Source organism: Ovis canadensis, chromosome 14, assembly GCF_042477335.2.
Source record: "Ovis canadensis isolate MfBH-ARS-UI-01 breed Bighorn chromosome 14, ARS-UI_OviCan_v2, whole genome shotgun sequence".
NCBI lineage: Eukaryota > Metazoa > Chordata > Mammalia > Artiodactyla > Bovidae > Ovis > Ovis canadensis.
Genome location: NC_091258.1, coordinates 76,107,594 through 76,127,678, shown reverse-complemented (window position 1 = coordinate 76,127,678; position 20,085 = coordinate 76,107,594). Strand labels below are relative to the sequence as shown.

The 20,085-nt window shown below is 51.9% G+C and overlaps 1 protein-coding gene across 1 annotated transcript; it reads right to left on the bottom strand.

Moving 5' to 3' along the window:
* Nucleotides 1-18,761, bottom strand: CACNG7 (calcium voltage-gated channel auxiliary subunit gamma 7). Its single transcript, XM_069552389.1, has 6 exons — nt 18,663-18,761; nt 16,057-16,281; nt 15,035-15,121; nt 14,342-14,482; nt 2,296-2,441; nt 1-1,627 (listed from the first exon to the last, which is right to left on the bottom strand). Exons 2-6 carry the CDS (start codon nt 16,250-16,252, stop codon nt 1,370-1,372), a joined length of 828 nt encoding a protein of 275 aa, XP_069408490.1. The 5' UTR covers nt 16,253-16,281; nt 18,663-18,761; the 3' UTR covers nt 1-1,369.
* Nucleotides 18,762-20,085: the final 1,324 nt, after the last annotated feature.

Genomic DNA, 20,085 nt, shown 5'->3' with positions numbered 1-20,085 from the left:
TGTTTGAAATAAAGTTTATTGACGTTTCTGTCGGTATTTACATATGATACACGGTAAATAACAGCCAGGCCCCCCACCCCTCCCCCATCTCCAAAGCCCCCCCTCCCCCCAGCCTCGTTAAAAATCGCTGCGTAAAGACAGGTTAACTGCTGCGGTCCCCCTCCCCCCCCCCTAAGATGCAAACTAAAAACCCCCCATCCCTCCCCTGCCCCCCTCCCCCCACCCAGGGGGCCTTTCTGGTTCCGTGTACAACACTGTGCTACCTCGCCCCTCCTCCCCTAATAAGGGAGTGGGTGAGTTTCTGGTGAACCCCCACCCCCCATCCCAGTCTGTCCTAGGAGGCGGACGGACCCTTGAAAAAGGCCAGAGTTGGGGGATCTGAGATGGGGAGGGGGACTTCAATGAAGGGGGAGGTGCCAGAAAATGGAAGACTTCGAGGTTTGGGGGGTGTCGACCCCCGCTACTGCCTCTCCCTCCCACGACGGGGCCTCGAGGGGGGACAGGCGAGCACAGGCGTGGAATTGGCATGGAGGACTTTCCTCCACCCTAGGGTCTCCATTCTTGTCGCGTGGTGTGGGGGGGCTGGATACTCCTAGGGGGGCTTTGGATGAGCGGGTGGTGAGGAGGCCGGGAGACAGGGGAGGAAGAGGAAGGAAAAAGAAGCCAAGGTCAGTTGAGAGAGAGGGAGCTAGAAAATCCGTTAAAGAGCGCCCTTGAAAAGGCAGGTAGCCTTCAGAAGGCCTAGACATGTCCAGCAGGTGAGACAGAACGGGGTCTCCCATGTGTGGGGAGGGGGGCGGGGGAGGCCAGGTTAACCATACCCGGGGCCTCCAGCCCCCCACCCCACCCTAGAGATGGGGTGGGGGTGTGGGGTGGAGTAAGAAGGGCCTCCCCCGCTGCACTCACTGCACGCAAGGACCACGAAGGTCTGGAGGTGAGACTGGGCCAAGTAAGAGGCTAGCCGAGGCAGAGAGGAGAAGAGGATGTTTGGCATTCCTGGCGGCTGCCAGAACCTACTCTCCAGCCCAGAGCCCCCGGCCGAGGTGAAAGGTAACTGGGACGGTTTGCTTGGAGGTGGGCGCGCTCGGCCGCTGCACGCGAAGAACCCGGGAACCTGGGAGTCTTTTGACTGGGGGCGGGGCCCAGGGAAAGGGGCGTGTCTTCTAGGAGGAGGAGTCTGGAAGTGGAAAGAGGGCGGGGCTATGGCGGCGGGGCGGGGCTAACGCGCGCGCAGTTTCCTCCCGGTGGGACGAGGTGTCCCCGGGACTTGCGCTGGAGCCGCGCGGTGGCGACGAGACCCGTGAGGAGGAGAAAGAGGACGAGAAGGAGGAGGAGGAGGAGGAGGGGCAGGGCGCTCCGGGGCGGGGCCTCAGCAGGGCGAGGTGGAGATGTGGAGGTGGTCGGGGTACTTAATGGCGGGAGGGTAGTTCTGTGTCATCTGTATGGACACGTCGCTGGAGATGTCGGAGGGGCTGCGGCCGCGACGCCACGCCTCGGGCTGCAGAAACTGGCCCGAGTAATCGGAGCAGTCGCTGAGACGCGGGCGGTAGAAGGCGGGGTGCGGGCGGTACATCTCCTCCTCCGCGTAGCGCTTGGTGAATAGGTACACGGACATCACGCCGGCTCCCTGCCAAGGCAAGACCAGAGTCCCCGCGGCTGGCCCCGGGCCCCGCCCCCAAGGCGAGGCCCCGCCCTCCCAGGACCCCGGAGTGCAAGACAGAGTCCCCGCGGCTGACCCCGCCCCCAAGGCGAGGCCCGGCTCTCCCAGGACCCCGGAGTGCAAAACCAGAGTCCCCGCGCCTGGCCCCGCCCCCAAGGCGAGGCCCCGCCCTCCCAGGACCCCGGAGTGCAAGACCAGAGTCCCCGCGGCTGACCCCGGGCGCACCGCCCCCCCTCCCCTCCCCCTCCCGCCAAGGCCCGCAAGACCCGCTGTCCCAGGACCTGGGAGTCCAGGCCTCCAGCTTCCTCCTTTCCCAGAAGCCGGGGACTAGGGGCCCGGCCTCCTCCTCCCTTCCCACCGTCCCCCACCCCAGGAGTCAGAGTCCCCCACTTCATCCTTCCAGAGATCTGGAAGTCCAGGGCCCCCCCTTCTCCCCTGGGACCTCAAGAGTTGGAGCTCCCAGACCCTCCTCCTCCAGGACCTGGGGGCTAGGACCTCAGCCACCTCCTTTTAATCCACAGTCTAACCCACAGCCTCCTCTTCCTCCTGGACCCAGGAATCACGCACGCCCCTGCCACCACCCCTGCCACTGGTCCCCATTCAAAACTCTGAAGTCTGGGCCCCACAGACATCACCTCTTTGAGTAGGAAGGAGGATGCTGCGAAGGCAAAAGACCACCCGTAGCGATAGTGGAAATACTGCTCCGAGCTGCTGGGCCTGTTCATGACCTCGTCGTTGATGCTGGAAATGTAAAGAACCAAGCCCACCACCAAGGAGAGGCCTGGGGGAGTAGAGGATGCCCTTGGTCCACTGGCAGTGGGCCCCTTTCCCCAGCCCCAGGCCCCCTGAATCCCACTGCTGTCTCCTCCTCCCAACCCCCGTCCCATTCTATCCTGGACTGTGCTGTGCTTAGTCATGCAGTTGTGTCCAACTCTGTGACCCCATGGACTGTAGCCCGCCAGGCTCCTCTGTCCATGGGGATTCTCCAGACAAGAATACTGGAGTGGGTTGCCATGCCCCACTCCAGAGGATCATCCCAACTCAGGGATGAAATCCAGGTCTCCCACATTGCAGGTGGATTCTTTACTGTCTAAACCACCAGGGAAGCCCAAGACTACTGGAGTGGGTAGCCTATCCCTTCTCCAGAGGGATTTCTTGAGCCGGGGTCTCCTGCACTGCAGGTGGATTCTTTACAGTCTGAGCTACCTGGGAAGCTCCCATCAATTGAAGTCCCTTGTGCGCTGGTCCTGGGCTGGGTGCAGGGAGTCTAGAGATAAATCAACAGCCTCCTCCTCCCTCCCCCCACCCCTGCATCCCTAATCTGTCATCCAGGGGCTCACAGTGCAGTTGCGGAAGGCAAATATGGACACTGGTCAGCAGTCACATCCAAGGTGACAGTACTGTAAGGGAAATGGTGGCACAGGGGCTTCCCTAGCGGTCCAGTGGTTAAGACTCTGAACTTCCATTGCAGGGGTTGCTGGTTTGATCCCTGGTCAGGGAACAAAGATCTCACATACTATGTGGTGCACCAGAAAAATTAATTTAAAAAAATTTTGCAGATGAAATAGTAGCATAAAGTTCCATGGGTCCAGAAAAGGCACCAAAGCCGCCTGGGGGCAGGGGTGGAGGAGTCAAGGAAAGTTTCCTGGAAGCTGGATTTTGTCCTAAATCCCCAAGGATGAGGCCCAGCGAAGAATGCAGGAAAACCTTGATACCACCCCAGGCAGGGCAGAGGGACTAGCATTTGTTCCAAACAGAATTGGAGGGGGAACGCTGAACTGACCCATCCATGCAGCTCAAAAACATGGCCCACAGCCACCAGAAACAATGCCAGAGAAGGTTGGGCAGGGGCATTGCCATGATGAGCCTCAAATGCCAGTCTGATGTGCTTGGCATTGATGGCAAGGGCACTAGGGAGCCATGGAATATTGGGAACAGAGGGAGGGCAAGGCCAGACTGCAGTGTTGGAAGATCCTTTGGGGGCTGATGGGTTGTGGGAAGGGACTGGAGGGAAGAAATGCTGGAGCTGTGATAGGCCCAAGGCAGGGGAGGATGAAGCAGAACTAAGGCTGTATAGATAATAACATCAACAACAATAATGCCAGCTGCTTGTGTAGGTCTTGCTCTGTGCCAGGCACCATTCTGAGTGTCTTATATGCATTAACTCATTCAAACTTCACAATACACTTTCAAGTAGGTACCATTTTTATCTGTTTAGAGTTGAGGATACAGAGGTACAGGGGAAAATGGACAGAAGACGTCTCATTTGAGAATTTTTAAAAGGCAAGTATTACTTCCTCAAGCTGAACTTTCTTTTTCTAACATATATATGTATATAAAATAAACATATATATATTATATGAGCGGCATGGGGGATCTTAGTTCCCTGACCAGGGATTGAACCCATGCCCTGTACATCGGAACCTGGAGTCAACCATTTGACCACCAGGGAAGCCCCAAGGTGAACTTTCTTTTAAACAGTAGCCATACAAGGGTGGCTTGCAATGGGTGTGTGCTCAGTTGTGTCTGGCTCCTGGCAACCCTGTAGCCCACCAGGCTCCTCTGTCCATGGGATTTTCCAGGCAAGAATGCTGGAATGGGTTGCCATTTCCAGGGGATCTTCCTGACCCAGGGATTGAACTCGTGTCTCCTGTGTTTCCTGCCTTGGCAGGTGGATTCTTTACTGCTGTGCCACATAGGAATCTGTTAAAGGTGGCTTAAGGAGGCAGTAAAATCCCCAGCCCTAAATTAATCTCCGTAATCCTCATTAGCACCTTCCCCTAGAATCCTATTACACAAACAAACATCTGCGTGCCCATCACACCCAGAATAAATCTGAATTCCTTCCATTGCCTGTGAAAGGGGTTAGCAAAAAACGACTCCCCTACCCAGGGCTAAATCCAGCCCACCTCCTGTTTCTGTATGGTCTACTAGCTAAGAATCACTTTTACATGATTAAGTGGTTGAAAAAAAATCGAAAGAAGAGTATTTTGTGGCACGTAAAAAGTATCGGAATTTCATTTGGCAGTTCCTCAAAGCGTTAAAGATAGAATTACCATATGACCCCGCAGTTCCACTCCTAGGTATTTAGCCGAGAGAACTGGAAACATATGCTCACACAAAAACTTGGGCAAGAATGTTTGTGGCAGCATTATTCATAACAGCCAAAACGTGGAAACAGCCCAAACGTCTATCAACCGCACGGATAAACAAAATGTGGTATAGCCATATAAAGGAATAGTATTCAGCCAAAAAAAGGAATGAAGTGCTGATTTATACTGCCACATGGTGGAACCTAGAAAATATGCTAAGTGAAAGAAGCTAGATGCAGAAGACCACATATTGTACGCTTCCATTTATAGGAAATGCCCAAAATAGACAAATCCGTAGACAGAGAAAGTAGATCAGGACTTCCCTGGTGGCTTAGTGGTGAAGAATCCGCCTGCCCATGCAGAGGACACAGGTTTGGTCCCTGACCCGGGAAGATTCCACATGCCACGGGGCAACTAAGCCTGTGCGCCATGACTACTGAGTCCAGGCCCCAGAGTGCGTGCTCTGCACGAGAGAAACCACCGCTGTGACAAGCCTGAGCACCACAGCTGGAGCGGAGCACCCACTCATTGCAACTAGTGAAAGCCTGTGCCCAGCAACAGCTGCAGCCCATAGGGTCCCCAAGAGTCAGACACGACTGATGCGACTTAGCACGCACGCGCACAATGATATTAGGATGCAGGCAAGCATCATCAGCGGTCGTTAAAACACTGAACGACAGAATCTTCTCGTGGAATATCTATCCGTTACAAAGATACTTGGGAAATATAATAAAGGAGCCTGAAAGACACCGTTTGAACCAAGTACCTGAAGCTAACATCACCTACAGTGGGACAAACGGACACCCCGACCTCCTGATGGGATCGCGCCACTATTTCATTTATGCAGTGTCCCTGCTGGAAATGTGTAACCTGGATCCACTCCAGGAGAAAATGTGGGGCGTTTTACAAACACCGGCTGCATTCTTCAAAAATAAACGTCAACATGAAAGATTTTTTTTTAAGGCATAGGAACTATATAAAAGATGAAAGGAGACGAAAGAAACACATCAAGGAAATGCAGAGGGGAATCCTAGCCTGGATCCAGAATCAGGGGGAAAACGGACTATAAAAGGCAGTGTGGGGACTTCCCTGACGGTCCAGTGGCTAAGACTCTGTGCTTCCACTGCAGGGAGCTGGGGTTCGATCCCTGGTCAGGGAACTGGGATCCCACAGGCCCCGGGGTGGAGCCAGTGGGGAAAAAAAAGGCAGTGTGGGTGCTGTGGGGCAACTAAGCCCGTGCGTCACAACTACTGAAGCTGGAGAGCCTAGAGCGCATGCTCCGAAGCCCCGGCGCTGAGAGGCCTGTGCACCGCACCTAGCGAGGAGCCCCGGCTTGCCACAGCTAGAGAAAACCTGCCAGTGGCAACCAAGACTGAGAGAGGCCAAACATGTTTAAAATATAAAAATGGGCAGTGTGCAGACAATTGATGAAATTTGAAATTAGCTGTAAAACTGTATTAATGTTCAACTTCCTGAATTGGATGATGGTGCTATGCTTAGGCGGAGAAGGCGATGGCACCCCACTCCAGTACTCTTGCCTGGAAAATCCCATGGACGGAGGAGTCTGGTGGGCTACAGTCCATGAGGTCGCCAAGAGTCGGACACGACTGAGCGACTTTACTTTCACTTTTCAGTTTCATGCACTGGAGAAGGAAATGGCAACCCATTCCAGTGTTCTTGCCTGGAGAATCCCAGGGACAGGGGAGCCTGGTGGTCTGCCGTCTATGGGGTCACACAGAGTCGGACACGACTGAAGTGACTTAGCAGCAGCAGCAGCAGCAGCTATGCTTAGGAAAGGAAATATATTTGTCCTTAGGAGATATCTGATGCTGATTTATTTAAGAGTGAAGTGTTCCTAGTGTGTGTAAAATGGATAGTTGGTGAGAAGATGCTGTGTGGCACAGGGGGCCCAGTCTGGTGCTCTGGGATGACCTAGAGGGGTGGGATGAGGGGAGAGGAGGGAAGCTCAGAAGGGAGGGGATATGTGTATAATTATGGCTGATTGTCATTGTTGTATGGCAGAAACTAACACAACATTGCAAAAATTTTAAAAAATGTAAAAGGGTGAGGTGTTTGCAATTTATGTTCAAGTGGTTATCTATGGTAATATAATGTATTAATAATATATAGATATATACCCATATATACACATATACTCTAATACTTTGTCCACCTGATGCAAAGAACTGACTCACTGGAAAAGACCCTGATGCTGGGAAAGATTGAGGACAGGAAGAGAAGGGGAGGACAGAGGATGAGATGGCTGGATGGCATCACAGACTCCATGGACGTGAGTTTGAGTAAACTCCGGGAGTTGGTGATGGACAGGGAAGCCTGGCGTGCTGCAGTCCATGGGGTTGCAAAGAGTTGGACATGATTGAGTGACTGAACCGAACTGACGGATATACACATAAGACAGAGAAAAAGACAAAAAGTAGCAAAGTGTTAAAAACTGGTCCAGGTGAAAAACGTGAGAATTCTTTGTGCTGTTCTTGCAACTTTTCTGTACGTTTAAAAACTTGCCAAAACAACAAACTTTAAATAAAATAGGCATCCCCAAACAGGAATTCCACCCCCCCAAAGATTCAAAAATGTTACCCTGCAGATGGTTTACTCATGGTAAAGAGAAAAATGTGCCTTCCCAACGGAGAGCGCTAATGATCACCCCCTTTACCAAGGGGTCAAACATTTTCCCACGCCTGGTGGGAACAACTTGATATTATTTGCTACCTGAAGTGATGGGCTATAAAGAATACGGCACCACTTCTAAATCTTACCAAACCTATTTAACTAGAATCTAATCAAGTCTCTACCTTGGACATAAGTGCCTGTTACAGAAAATACAAAGGAAGGGGAAGAAGTCAAATGAGGCCACAAGGAAACAAGCAAACAGAATGCAGGATGTGGGGTGTAGACAGGACATCCTGTCTTGTAGATTTCAAAAGGACAATGTTACGAGCCAAGTTATAATACTGAAGCCAGTGATTGATCTTAACATCTCAAAAAGAGAGGCAAACAGATAGTATTATGTCTCCTGATGCAATGCAATAGGACTTAATAACACCGCCTATCTATGAGGTATTTTTGCCCCCCCCCCCCAACTCCCAAAGTCAAACCTGCATCTGATCTACAACTTTACAGGAAAACACAGAGTGGATGGACATATTATAATCACAACACAAAGACACAACAGAAAGATCAAAAGTGTGGAGATTATATAAGGCAAATGACTAGATGTCTTCAAATGAATGGCAAGAAAAAAACAGAAGGAAAGGGACTATTAGAGATTAAAAGAGGCTTCAGAGATCTAGCAACTAAATGCACAAGTGGAATTTGGATCCTGGTTTCCAACACACTAATTGTAAAAAATTTTTTAAAGGCATTTATGAGACAAATGGGGAAGCTGAACTCTGGCTAGAAATTAATTTATATTAAGCGGCTATTCTTCATTATTTGGGCAGATAATGGCACTGTGGTTATGTTAAATAACAAAGTACTAATTTCTCAGAGATGTGCTGAAATATTAGTGGATAAGATGATTTAATGCTGGAGACTGACTTTAAAATTCTGTAGTGAAGTGCAGCAGGGAGATATGGCAAGTTTGACTAAAAAAAGACTCACCATATGTTGATAATTGTTGAAACTGAGTGAAGGGTACATGGCACACTATACTATCCTTTCTATATTTTCATAATGAAATATATTTTAAAAGTCAGTGTTGTAAAAAATATAGTATGAGAACTAGTCTAGACTAAAAGAGAAATTAACTAAATGCAATGCATAAACTTAGATTGAATCCTGGTTCTGGAGGAAAAGCTATAAAAGGCATTCTTAGAATGACTAGGACAGTTTGAAAATGGAGTGGATTATATTATGGACTTACTGTAAAATTTCTAGGTTTAATAACGGTCTTGTAGTTGTGCAGAAAAATGCCATTACTCTTAAGAGATGCATATTAAAATGCTTAGTGATGCCTGCAACTTATTTTCAAATGGTAAAGTTAAAGCAAACAAAGGGCTTGTGTGCTCAGTTGCTACAGTCATATCCAACTCGGTGAGACCCCATGGACTGTAGCCCACCAGGTTCCTCTGTCCCTGCAATTCTCCAGGCAAGAATACTGGACTGGGTTGCCATTTCCTTCTCCAGGGGATCTTCCTGACCCATGGATTGAACATGCGCCTCTTCCATCTACCTGCATTGGCAGGTGGGTTCTTTACCACTAGCGCCAGTGGCGAAGCCCAGGGGAGTCCTTTTAATCCCACTCCCCTCATCAAAGAAGGATGATCAGTTATCAAGTCATGTCTATTTTCCTTCCCGAATCTCTCATAAATCTAAAATCCCTTTCTTGTCCCCAAGTCCTCTAATACAGCTGAGGCTTATTCCCTGTGCCTGTCCTGTTGCCTTCAAACCTGTCTTCCTATTTTAGAAACTGTTGTTTCTTTCTTTTCTTATTTTTGCCACACTTCAAGGCCTGTGAGATCTTAGTTCTCCAACTAGGGATCGATCCCACATGCCTTGCACTGGGAAGTGGAGTCTTAACCTCTGGACCACCAGGGAAGTCCTGTACGTTTTTGTTTTGTTTCAGATACTGGCTCTTTCTAGAAACCCATACTAGGGAGGTCCCTAGCAGTCCAGTGGTTAGGATTCTGCCCTACCACTGCAAGTTGCCTGGGTTCCATCCCTGGCCTAAATAATTAAATAAAACCCATATCAGACTCTGTCCATCTCTTGTCAAAATCCTTTCTCGGTGCCCTGGTAACCATGGGAGAAAGTATTCATTCCTCAGTCTGATTATCCAAGCTCTTTTTGATCTGAAAACGTGCCAACCACTCCTGCCTCACCTCAAGTCCCTTGTTTCACATTTCAGTTCTATAAGACAAACATTCTCCCTACAGAGAGTCAGGAGCAGGGTTGATGAGAAGGGAACAAATGTTTCTGAAGAGAAGGAGCTTTTTGTTGTCGCTTTTGCTCTTGTTTTTAGTGATTGAAAGTTATCTAAACACAATGTCAGAAGCTGTTCTTGTCATTATTTCTCCTTCCTGGGCATTTTAGGGTGACTCTGGTTCTCTAAAAATAACCTTCTTTGCCCTTTTTTTCTCCTCCCCTTTTTTTTTTCTCTTTCCCGTCCCTCATCCTTTCTCTGTAATCCAGTCTTCTCCCTCCCCACTCCACTACATCTGCTTCAGAATTCTTAGAGCACAGAAGGCAAGAATCACCTACATTCCAAGCTGAATAGGAACAACCTGGATTTAGAACAAAGAATTTCAGGACCATGGAGAGCTACATGGGCGGCTCCTCAGTCTTACCGCTTTCTAGAGTCTTAGCACACGCTGTGAATTTCATGTCTGTACCAGGCACTTTTCTCTCTTTACTTGAAAAACTCCCCCTCGCCCTTTCTGCATCAATTTAGATGTCACCTGCTCTTGAAATTCTGGTCACTCCCACCCTCTCCAGCACCCTACTCTGTCTGCTTAAAGCATCTTCCCTTTTCTCAGAATGCCCTGAACTTTGTTTATCAGGGATCTCTTCTACAAATATTTCATTGTGGACTTTGTACCAGCAACTCACCTAGGCTCTGAAGATACAAGCATGGGCACGTCTCTGCCTTTTATTTATCTATTCATTTGGCTGCGCTGGGTCTTACTGGTGGCATGTGGGCGCTTTCCTTAGTTACAGCTTGTGAACTCTTATTTGCAGCCTGTGAGATCTAGTTCCTGGACAAGGATCAAACCCAGGCCCCCTGCACGAGGAGTGTAACGTCTTAGCCGCTGGATCACCAGGAAAGTCCCTTCCTGCCTTTTGGAGTTTACATTCTGGAAGAAGGAGGCAGAAAATGAATAAGGTGACCCTAGCAATAAGTGCTCTGAAGCAAATATCAAATAGGGGAGGTGATGGGTAGTACAGTGGGGGCAAAGAAACATTGGGTACCATTGTCAGAGAAAGAAAATCTGAAGAGGGAAAGTTGGGGAATTAGGAGAAAGAGACTTCCAAGCATGGAGGGTTAATGATTGTAAAAGTGAGGTTGACATTAACATTTTCAAAGGTGGTGCAGCAATGGAGAAAGTGTTAGTGAGTTACAAAAAATGAGACCAGAAGTCTGAGCAGTAGTCAAATCATGTAAGACATTATAAGTCAGCGTGAGGAGTTGGGATGTATTCTAAGTGCAACGGAAATGCATTGAGACACTGAAGGGATTTAAGTGTTGTGTGACCAGCATTGATGGGCATGCAGCTGGGAGCTATTTTGTGGCCGACTGCATGGAGATTGCCATTTAAGATTCAGCATGTCACCAGTGCTCAATAAAGACATGGCATAGAAGATGGTTCTGCAACTGTTTGATGAGTGAATGAATGAAGGAGCAGACACATGGAACATGTTTGAGGAGCAGGGGTTAATATGAGCCAGGCACGGGAAGCTTGCCTCATCTGACCTGGAAAAAGGAAACCAATGTCACTCCAGCCTCCTCCCCCTACTCTCACCAATCATACCCAGTCATCTGGTTCTATTGATTCTTCTGTCAACATCCTTCTTTCTCAAAGCCATCCAGTCACCTTTATCCTCCCGTCTCCCTCCCCAGCTAGAACCTTATCCGCTCCTGCCTGGACCAATGCGTAAGCCTCCTCCCTTTCCAATCTCTTTCCTTTTAGTCCATTCCCAACACAGGTCCCTGAGGGATCATCAACACCCTATCCCTTTCCTTCCCCAGCCCTCCCGCCACTTTCTCCAAAACTGAATGTCAACCTCACCATTTACCAGACCTCGGTCAACCCTTGTCTCTTTCTAAGTCTCAGTTTCCTCACTGGGAACATGAGGTGGTTGCACTACTACCTTCCACTCCAAGACCTAAGAAACTGGTACTATTTCCACCCTTTCCTTTCTTTCTTTCTTTTGGCTAGCTGGGTCTTAGATGTACATGTGGGATCTAGTTCCCTGATCAGGGATGGAACCCCGGGCCCCCAGCACTGGGACTGTAAAGTCTTAGCCACTGGACCACCAGGGAAGTCCCCAGCCTCTCCTCTCTTTTAATCCCCTTTGTCTTTATGACTTTTAATTGTGGTGGGGCAGTAGAAGGCCAGAGTGAAAGACCGGTCTGGAATCCTGCTTCTACTGTGGAGCAGCTCAACTTCTGAGTGCTTTCCGTTTCCTCAAATGGAAAATGGGAATAAAAATAGCATCTGCCTTAGGAGGTGAAGAAAAAGAAATAACTTAATTTGCACAAAGCACTTAGAACTTCCCCAAACCGTGGCACTCAATTAACTGTTTTCTATTATGGTTGCTGTTGCTACTACTACTATTCATGTACATATGGGAGCAGGCATTTATTTATTTAAAACGACCACGTGCTGAGCACTTACTGCTATAAACCAGGCCCTGGGTTGGGCCTTCACATCCATGATCTAGACCAGGGGTCAGAAAACTACTATTGGTCCCACTGACTGGTTTTGTACAGTTTGCAAACTAAGTGTGGTTTTTACTCTTTTTTTAATGGTCAGGAAAAAAAAAAAAAAGACAAAAGAAGAATAAAATCTCATGGTCCATGAAAACTAGATTGAATTCAAATTTCAGGCTCCTTAAATAGGATTATTGGAACACAGCTAGGCCCACTGCTTCCCCTCTGGTTGCTTTGGCACTCCAACAAAGCCTAGACTATTTACTTTCTGGCCCTGAGCAAAAAGTTTTCCCACCCCTGACCAAGGTTGCCCAGTCAACAGCTCCAGAAAGGAAGGCTGAAGCTCACACAGTAAGTGGCAGGATTTTAACCCAGGTCTTTCTAGGTTCATAGCAGCATGAGCCTTCAGCCACTACAGGCTGCAACCTTGGCTACCTTGCGTAGGGTGCATAGACCATAGTTTATGAAATGAAGTTCAGGAAGTGGGGTTCAATCCCCCTAAATTACTCTATTGTTACATCAGAGGCCTGATTTCCAGCCCTGACGGCACCAGCTGATACTTAACTTGACCTTGGGAAATCAGGTCCTGATACATTGGTATAAGAATGGCTTTTGGGATGAGAACACCCTTGAGTGTCCTCAGCACTCATTTATCAGCTTTATCGCCTCTTTGGTTTTCACTTCTGTAAATCACAAACAATAGGATTTTCCTTCGAACATTTCAGGTGGGTTGAATCAAAGTCCCCATGCTCCCTACCTTTGCCCCACTTTCTGTCTCTCTAGGCTACAATTTTTCCATCTGACACTCTGAAATGGTGATATGATACATGTCTTATTTTAGCTTGGTGTCTGGCTCCGCATGATGTGATTCAAGTTTGCACGGAGGTTGCACCCTGCTTTCCTGGGGAAGAGGTCTTGTCAGGTTAGGCTGGAGGCATGGGGGAGGTTTAGCCCAGAGAAAGCTGGGTGAGGAGCAGGGAGGAGACGGGGGGAGGGGATTTTTGAAGATCCATCTCCGGTCATCTGCAGAGCTGACTCCAAAGAGGTGGCCGAGTGCAGGCCCCAGGGGATGTAACGGGAGCGAGACGTACAGTGGGCTCTGTTCATCAAATATCAACTGAATTAAAAGGGCCCCAATGGAGTTTAATTAAATCATGTTGAAGTAATTCGAATTGAACTGAAGAACTGAATCAGAACAGATTGGGGACAGTTGGGCCAGATTGATGGAGTTAAGTATGTCAGAGCAGAGGTGACCTGACCTGAGCTGAGTTGGACTGAACTGGACTGGACTGAACTAAAATTTGGAGGAGGGGAACAATTCAGAAAGAGCTCTCCTCTGGAGCTCAGGACACTTGAGTCTCTGGGGAACCAGCTTACACTGGTATCTCAGGCAACTCCCTACACAATTTCGAGACCCGGTATCCCTATTTTATCAAATTAGTTCTAATAATAACTCCCGGATAGAGGTGTTATGAGAAGTTTATGAGATTGCTCATGCTAAAGAGACTTAAATCTCAAAAGAAAAGGTAACTATAAAGAAACACTGAACTCTAGCTAATGACAGGCATGGTAAAGAATCTATAGAGTCAAGTGTACTGATGCCTGCAGCTTGCTCTGAAATTCATTTTTAAATGATAATAAAATAGATGGATGGATGTGTAGAAAGATAGATAGATGGACAGATACAGAATAAAGCAAATCCCGTGACATGGTAATGATCAACTCTTAAGTGGCGGGTACAGGGTTCTTTCGAGTTTTCTGTTTGAAAAATGTTCCAGTAATACGTTGCACAGAACATAAAGAGCCTTGCAAACTGTTAATTGCTAAAATATCAGGAGTGGTTAAAAATACAGCCTCTGGAGGCGAAATGTGTGTGGTTGAGTCCCATCTCTGCCTCTCACTGGTTGTATGGCCCTAACTTCAATCCGCTGAGTGTTTGTTTCCTTAGCTGTAAAATGGGGTTATTAATAGCCTCCCAAGGTGGTTGTATCAGAACAGAGCCTGGCACCCGGTTAGCACCCAAGAAGCGCTCGCTGAGAAATGCTCCATTCCACAGAGCAGCAAAGTGGGGCTGGGAGAGGCTTTGCAATTCCTTCAGGATTACCCAGCAAGGAAGTAGCGGTCTTACTGGAGGAAGAGCCCCAGGCTCCTGGCACCGGAAATGGTCCTGCAGCCTGTCAGTCCTTTCCTTGGGCTTACCCGAGAGGATGAAGAAGATGCCGGACACGAAGGCCAGAATGGTCCTCTGCGGGCGGATGTGGCCAATGTTGCTGATGACGAAGGCGGTGAACACGAGGAAGAGGCTGACCATGGGGAAGGGGGTGGCTGTGCGCACTGTCTCTGGGGGAAGGTAGGAAGAAAGACGGAGGTGAGGGGGGACTCTCTGGCGGTTGCCTCTGAATCCTCCTCATCTCTGCACCCCCACGCCCCTTTCTGAAACTTCCACTGCTGGCCCCGCCCCCTCACCCAGGCCACACCCCTTGGTTTGACCCCACCCCTTAGCTCCTGACTCCACCCACTCTCGGGCTCCGCCCCTTCGACCTGGCCCCACCTCCTCACGCACCCACTCTGACTGCTTTCAAGCCTGCACTCTTTCCCTTCCACTCCATCCCTTCTCTTGTGTGCACCACTCTGTGTGACCCCATGGGCTGTAGCCCGCCAGGCTCCTCCGTCCAAAGGATTTCCCAGGCAAGAATACTGGAGCAGGTTGCCATTTCCTCCTCCAGGGGATCTTCCCTATCCAGGGAATGAACCCACATCTCTTTAAGTCTCCTGCATTGGCAGGCGGGTTCTTTACCACTAGTGCCAACTGGCCTGCCCTTTTCCCCAGGACCCGCCCTGTCACCCTGCCCCTTGGTTGCCTAACCCTCCCAGCCCCGTGCTTCCCCTCACTCAGAATATTCTCTGTGTTTTCCGTCACCAAGTTGATCTCTGGTTCAAGGAAATATTCTGAGGCCACGCAGCGACCCTTTTCCCGGCCTGGGGGGAAGATAAGAAGGCAGGGCGGTCAGGGGCAGGACGCACAGTCAAGAGACCCCAGGATGGGAATGTCCTGGGGATTAGTGTCTGTCTACTCTGTATTACTCTGTTCTATGTTTGTGCTCCTCTTAGGGGGTTACAGAAGGGTATGGGCAGGAGTCTATCAGCTCCTATTGCAAGTTGCCCTAGAGACCGTTGGATGGAGGAAGACAAGCTGGAAGCCAGAGTCTCAAGTAAGAAGGGGTTATGGGCCAGGTCTCCTGGATCCCTAAAGAGGGAAAGGTCTGGGGGTTGAGGTGGGAAAGGATTCCTAGAAGGAGCGCTGTCCGTAGTACCTGGGAGGCATAGATATTGTTTATCCTTCCCATTCAACACTGGAACTGTCCAGGAGACAAGTTCTGAACTAGGATTAGTGTTTCTCTGGGTCTGGGGGCTCCAGGGGGTTACTGGGGATTAGGGACCTGGAGATTGTGTGATCATTGGGGTTCTTAGATCCAGGGACTAAAGCACTAGAAATTGAATGTGTGTGTGTGTGTGTGCGTGTGTGCGTGTGTGTGTGAGCACTCCACTGCTTAGTCGTGTCTGATTCTTTGCAACCGTGTGGACTGTAGCCCTCCAGGCTCCTCTGTCCATGGGATTCTCCAGGCAAGAATCCTGGAGTGGGTTATCATTTCCTTCTCTAGGGGACCTTCCCGACCCAGGGATCAAATTCAAGTCTCTTGCGTCTTCCTGCACTGGCGGGCGGATTCTTTCCGCAATGCGGCCACCCGGCAAAACTTAGAAATGGAATCTCCAGGTAGACATGTGACTGTCCAGGAGAGAAACGGGGTTGATTTCTGGGTTTCGGGCACCCATGGGAGGGAACTATGGATGAGGACTCTCAGGTGCCATGCAAAGGCAGGGACAATTGACTGGTGGGCAGGTGAGGCCTGTACCTGCAAAGAAGCAGACGCGCCACAGGCCAGCGTGCAGCGCCATCTTGACCTCGGTGGTCTGGTTCTGCGGCAGCACGGTTCCCTCCTCCATGTACAGCCAGTAGTCTGTGCTGACGGCAATGCCCACGAGGAGCAGGCCGCACGCACCAAACACGCTGCTCAGCAGGGTCAGGGCGCGGCTGCTGCAGTGACTCATCCTCAGCGGCGGGGGGCGCCCTGCGGGGCCTGAGGGACCGGGAGCTCCAGTGGAGAGCCCCGCTGGGGCTCCTGGGGTCCCCCAGACAGCATACAGCCACGAGGGACACCGGCCCTGGGCCAGAACCAGCAACCCCCCGAACGGAACTCTCTCCTATCTGCCCCCTAAGTCCTGACCCGTGACTCCAGCCTGGATTTGGACCAGTAACTTGTCTAGAAATCCTAACCTAGGCCACCAATCCCGACTCCATGCCCAGACCTGACACCGTGACCCCTTTCTTTTGAGCTTTTAATGGGAACCAGAAATGCCCCAAGTGGGTCGTTAACCAAGGACCCTAACCCTGTACATTGGCCTTGACCTCAAGCCTCCCATATCTAGTTGGACTCTTTAAATATATATATATATTTGACTGACCTAGGTCTTAGTTGCAGCTTGCAAACTACTTAGTTGTGGCACGTGGGATCTAGTTCCCTGACCAGGGATTGAACCCGGGCCCCCTGCACTGGAAGCACAGAGTCTTAGCCACTGGACCACCAGAGAAGTCCCTGGACTCTTCTCTTGACACTTGATGTCCAATTCTAATGCAAGACCTTGACTTTCTAACCCTGGTATGGTGCCTTGACCTCAATTTGGCATCCTAATCTGAAATCGTGGACCACGACCCAGATTCAAGATTCCAGAACATTAACCACCCCCATCCCAAATCCTTGCAAGCCTCTGAACCTGGGGTGCTAGAACTCCATCACAGGCCGCTGGCTCCCAGGATATTGGGGCCTAGAGACCTGGAGCAGGGTTTTGGCTAGAGACTTCAGAATGTCCAAACCATGATCTGGGAATCCCACCCCCGCTCCCCTTCCCACACCTCTCAGTATCCTATTAAGAGCAAGTGACCATCGTTCAATAGGAATCAGGGCTCTGAACTCTAAAACCCACATCAGGAAGTCTGCAATCCCTATTCTCGTTACAAGATCCCCAAATCCCCTCCCAGAGAGTCTGGACTCCAGCTCCCCCAGCTAAGACTTCTAATCATAGACCTTCTTCAACCTCCAACCTGGAACCCGGATCTCCCTAACCCTGGACCTTCAAAACAGGAGAGCTCCCAAGTTCATGGCTGTTGCCTCCAAAATTCCAATCTTAAATCTGGAGATTTCCTTCCAGGGTGCTCCTAATCCCTTAGCCACCACACTCACCCTTTCCCGAGAACTCCCTAAACCACACAGTCTCATGATCTGGGGGACTCAAACTGGGATCTCCACCTTATCTCAACCGGAGCCCTCAACCTACCTGAATACCACGATCTTCATCACCTTTTTAACAGTGACAGTTAAGACCCCTAACCAGCACTCCCCCCACCACCAACAATGCAGTCAAGACTTGAGCCCCCACTCTCCTTGACCAGAATTCCTGGAGCCTTGAAATTGAAATTCTGGAAACTCAACACCACCTCAATAAGAACCCTGGAGCTTGAGACGACCTTCATCCCTGTCTGGGCGACCCCCCAACCCCAGCCTCTAGGGCCTCCACCCCACCTGCCCCGCTCCCCACCTCCTGAGGGATTCAGGAGTCTAAGACTGGCAGAGCTCCGGACCCCCGCTTGCTCCCATCCCCCGGCCCATGGCTCCAGGGCTTGACTGCCAGCTGCCCGCTTTCCTTCCAGTCCGCTCATCTCAGAAACCAGCGTCAGAACCCCGTCTCCCGGGCTGCCTCCATCCCAGGTAGCTGACCTCAGCTCCCCCCACTGGCTCCTCCGATCCAGACGGCTGGGACGTGGCCCACCGGCACCCTTCTCACTCCCGCTTTGGGGCGCCCCTCCCTCCTCACTCGGTTCCTCCACACTCTCAGCGGCCCGCCCAGATCTCCTCATTCTCCTCCAACCGCCAACCCTTCCTCCTTTGGGACCCCCCCCTCCTTCCCCAGGCCCAAAACCTTCTTATCCTTCTTTATCCCCGCCTTTCCTGGATATAGGCTTTGGATCCCTGGGGGTCCCCATTATCCAAGCCCCAAGACCAAACTCCATAGGCCCTCAATCTTGGGGAGACGTGCGCTCTCCTTCCGGGGACCCCTTCTCAGACTCACGGCCGGCCTTTACCGGGCCCGGGCCCTCCCCCCTCATCCAGGACCGCCTCCCTCGAGGATCCGGCCCGCACCCTCTCCCGTGCCCACGGTCTCCGAGGTTTGGACACTGAGAGTATGGTTGCCCCGTTCTGGGACCCTCGGACCCCGTACCCCCGGGTTCCTCAGGCCTAAACGCCCCTCCATCGCCCACTGCCCCCCGACCTCGGGCGTCCGATCGCGAGCATCTCATCCCCAGGAGCCACTCAGCCCCGTTTAGTCCAGACCCCCGGCCGCCTCAGGAGGACCGCCCCCCGCCCCCCGCAATCTGGTTCCCGGACTCTCCCCTCGAGCTCACCTCGCTCAGGGCTTGGCGGACGCTCCGGGCCGCGGGCCCCGCAGCCGCATGACCGGCCCCGCGGCTTCCCCCGGCCGCCGCCGCCGCCGCCACCGGGGTCGCCGGTGCCCGCGCCCCCCGCCCCCGCCCCGGAGCCCGGCGTCCCGGCCCCCTCCCGGCCTCCCACCCCCCACCCCCCGCGCCCGCGGCCTCACTCGGCGGACGACGCCGGGAGCTGGGACCGGCGGTAGCTCATTGGCTACTGCGGAGGAGGGGAGGGGCAGGAAAGGAGGAGGGGGGATAGGATGCGGGGAGGGAGGGAGATGGGCCTTGAGAATGGGGGAGGCAGAGAGCGAGAGAGAATAGAAACAGAGGCAGGGGAGCCCGAGAGGGGCAGGGGCGCACGGGGAGGCAGAGAGGCTGCCCAGAACTGAAACCCGGAGGCTGTGAAATTCTGAGACTCCCGGGTCTGGAGACTAGAGGAGACACAGAGATGGCCTGGCCCTGGAAGAGACAGAGAGATGGAGAGGCAGAAATCGGATCTAGGCAGGCCCCCTCTTCCCCCAGGCTCAGAGATTCTGGGCTCCTGGAAGTGGAGAGGTCACAGAGAGAGACAGGTAGACTGTCAAAGGCCTTTGGGCTGAGAGATGCTGAGACCCAGAGGCCTTGAGGTAGAAAGAGAGAGAGACAGGGAGGGAGAGAGAGAGAGGGGCAGAGAAAGAGAGGAGAGACCCTGAGACGGATAGACAGCAGGGGTGGTCCTGGGGGTCCCTTGAGAAGACTGGGGCTCTGGCCAGGCGTGGGGGCGCAGCCTGGGGTCTGGGCGGCTGGAGGAGACGGGAGGGGGCTTCCCGGGCCGGGGGTCCCCTGAGCAGCGGGCGGGCGCAGAGCGGAGCCGCGTCCTGCAGCCGCCGCGGAGCCGGGAGCCGGGCCAGCACCCCCCCACCCCCGCCGTGATGTCAGCGGGGCCACTCTTAAAGGGGCAGGCCGCCCGCCGAGGGTCGGAGCAAGGGTTGGGGGCCGCGGGCACGGATGGGGGCCCCGCGGCTGTGCTGGGGGGGAGTCCGGGGGAGCCTCAGCATCCAGCTAGACCGAGTCTCGGGAACCCAGGAGTCTGCGGGGACGAGGAGACACCGGAGCTCCCCGAGGGAGCCTGTGAAGCTTTGGAGCTCAGTCCTCTCCAGACGCAGACAGAAGCACACCGTTCCGCGGGCCTGTCCCCATCCAGGAACTACAGTTCCCATCAGTCCTGGCGGCGGCGGAGGCCGCGCCTGGGGGTAGGGCCTGCCACAGGGTCTGCTGGGAAGTGTAGTCTATTGGGACTGTCCTCTCCACGCCCCTCACTCGCAAGTGGGTCAAGGGAAAGAGGCCCTCAGGGTGCGTCCGTCCGCCCTTCGCCTCACGTCGCGGATCCTTAAGCTGACAGGTTTCTCTGTCGTAAGGT

What these genes read in the sequence shown, in the direction of transcription:
- CACNG7 (XM_069552389.1), bottom strand. Translation starts at nt 16,252, where the DNA reads ATGAGTCACTGCAGCAGCCGCGCCCTGACCCTGCTGAGCAGCGTGTTT. An exon ending in AAACACAGAGAATATTCTGA is followed by an intron (nt 14,483 to 15,034) that starts GTGAGGGGAAGC and finishes ACCTTCCCCCAG; the next exon opens with AGACAGTGCGCACAGCCACC. An exon ending in CCTCCTTCCTACTCAAAGAG is followed by an intron (nt 1,628 to 2,295) that starts GTGATGTCTGTG and finishes TTGCCTTGGCAG; the next exon opens with GGAGCCGGCGTGATGTCCGT.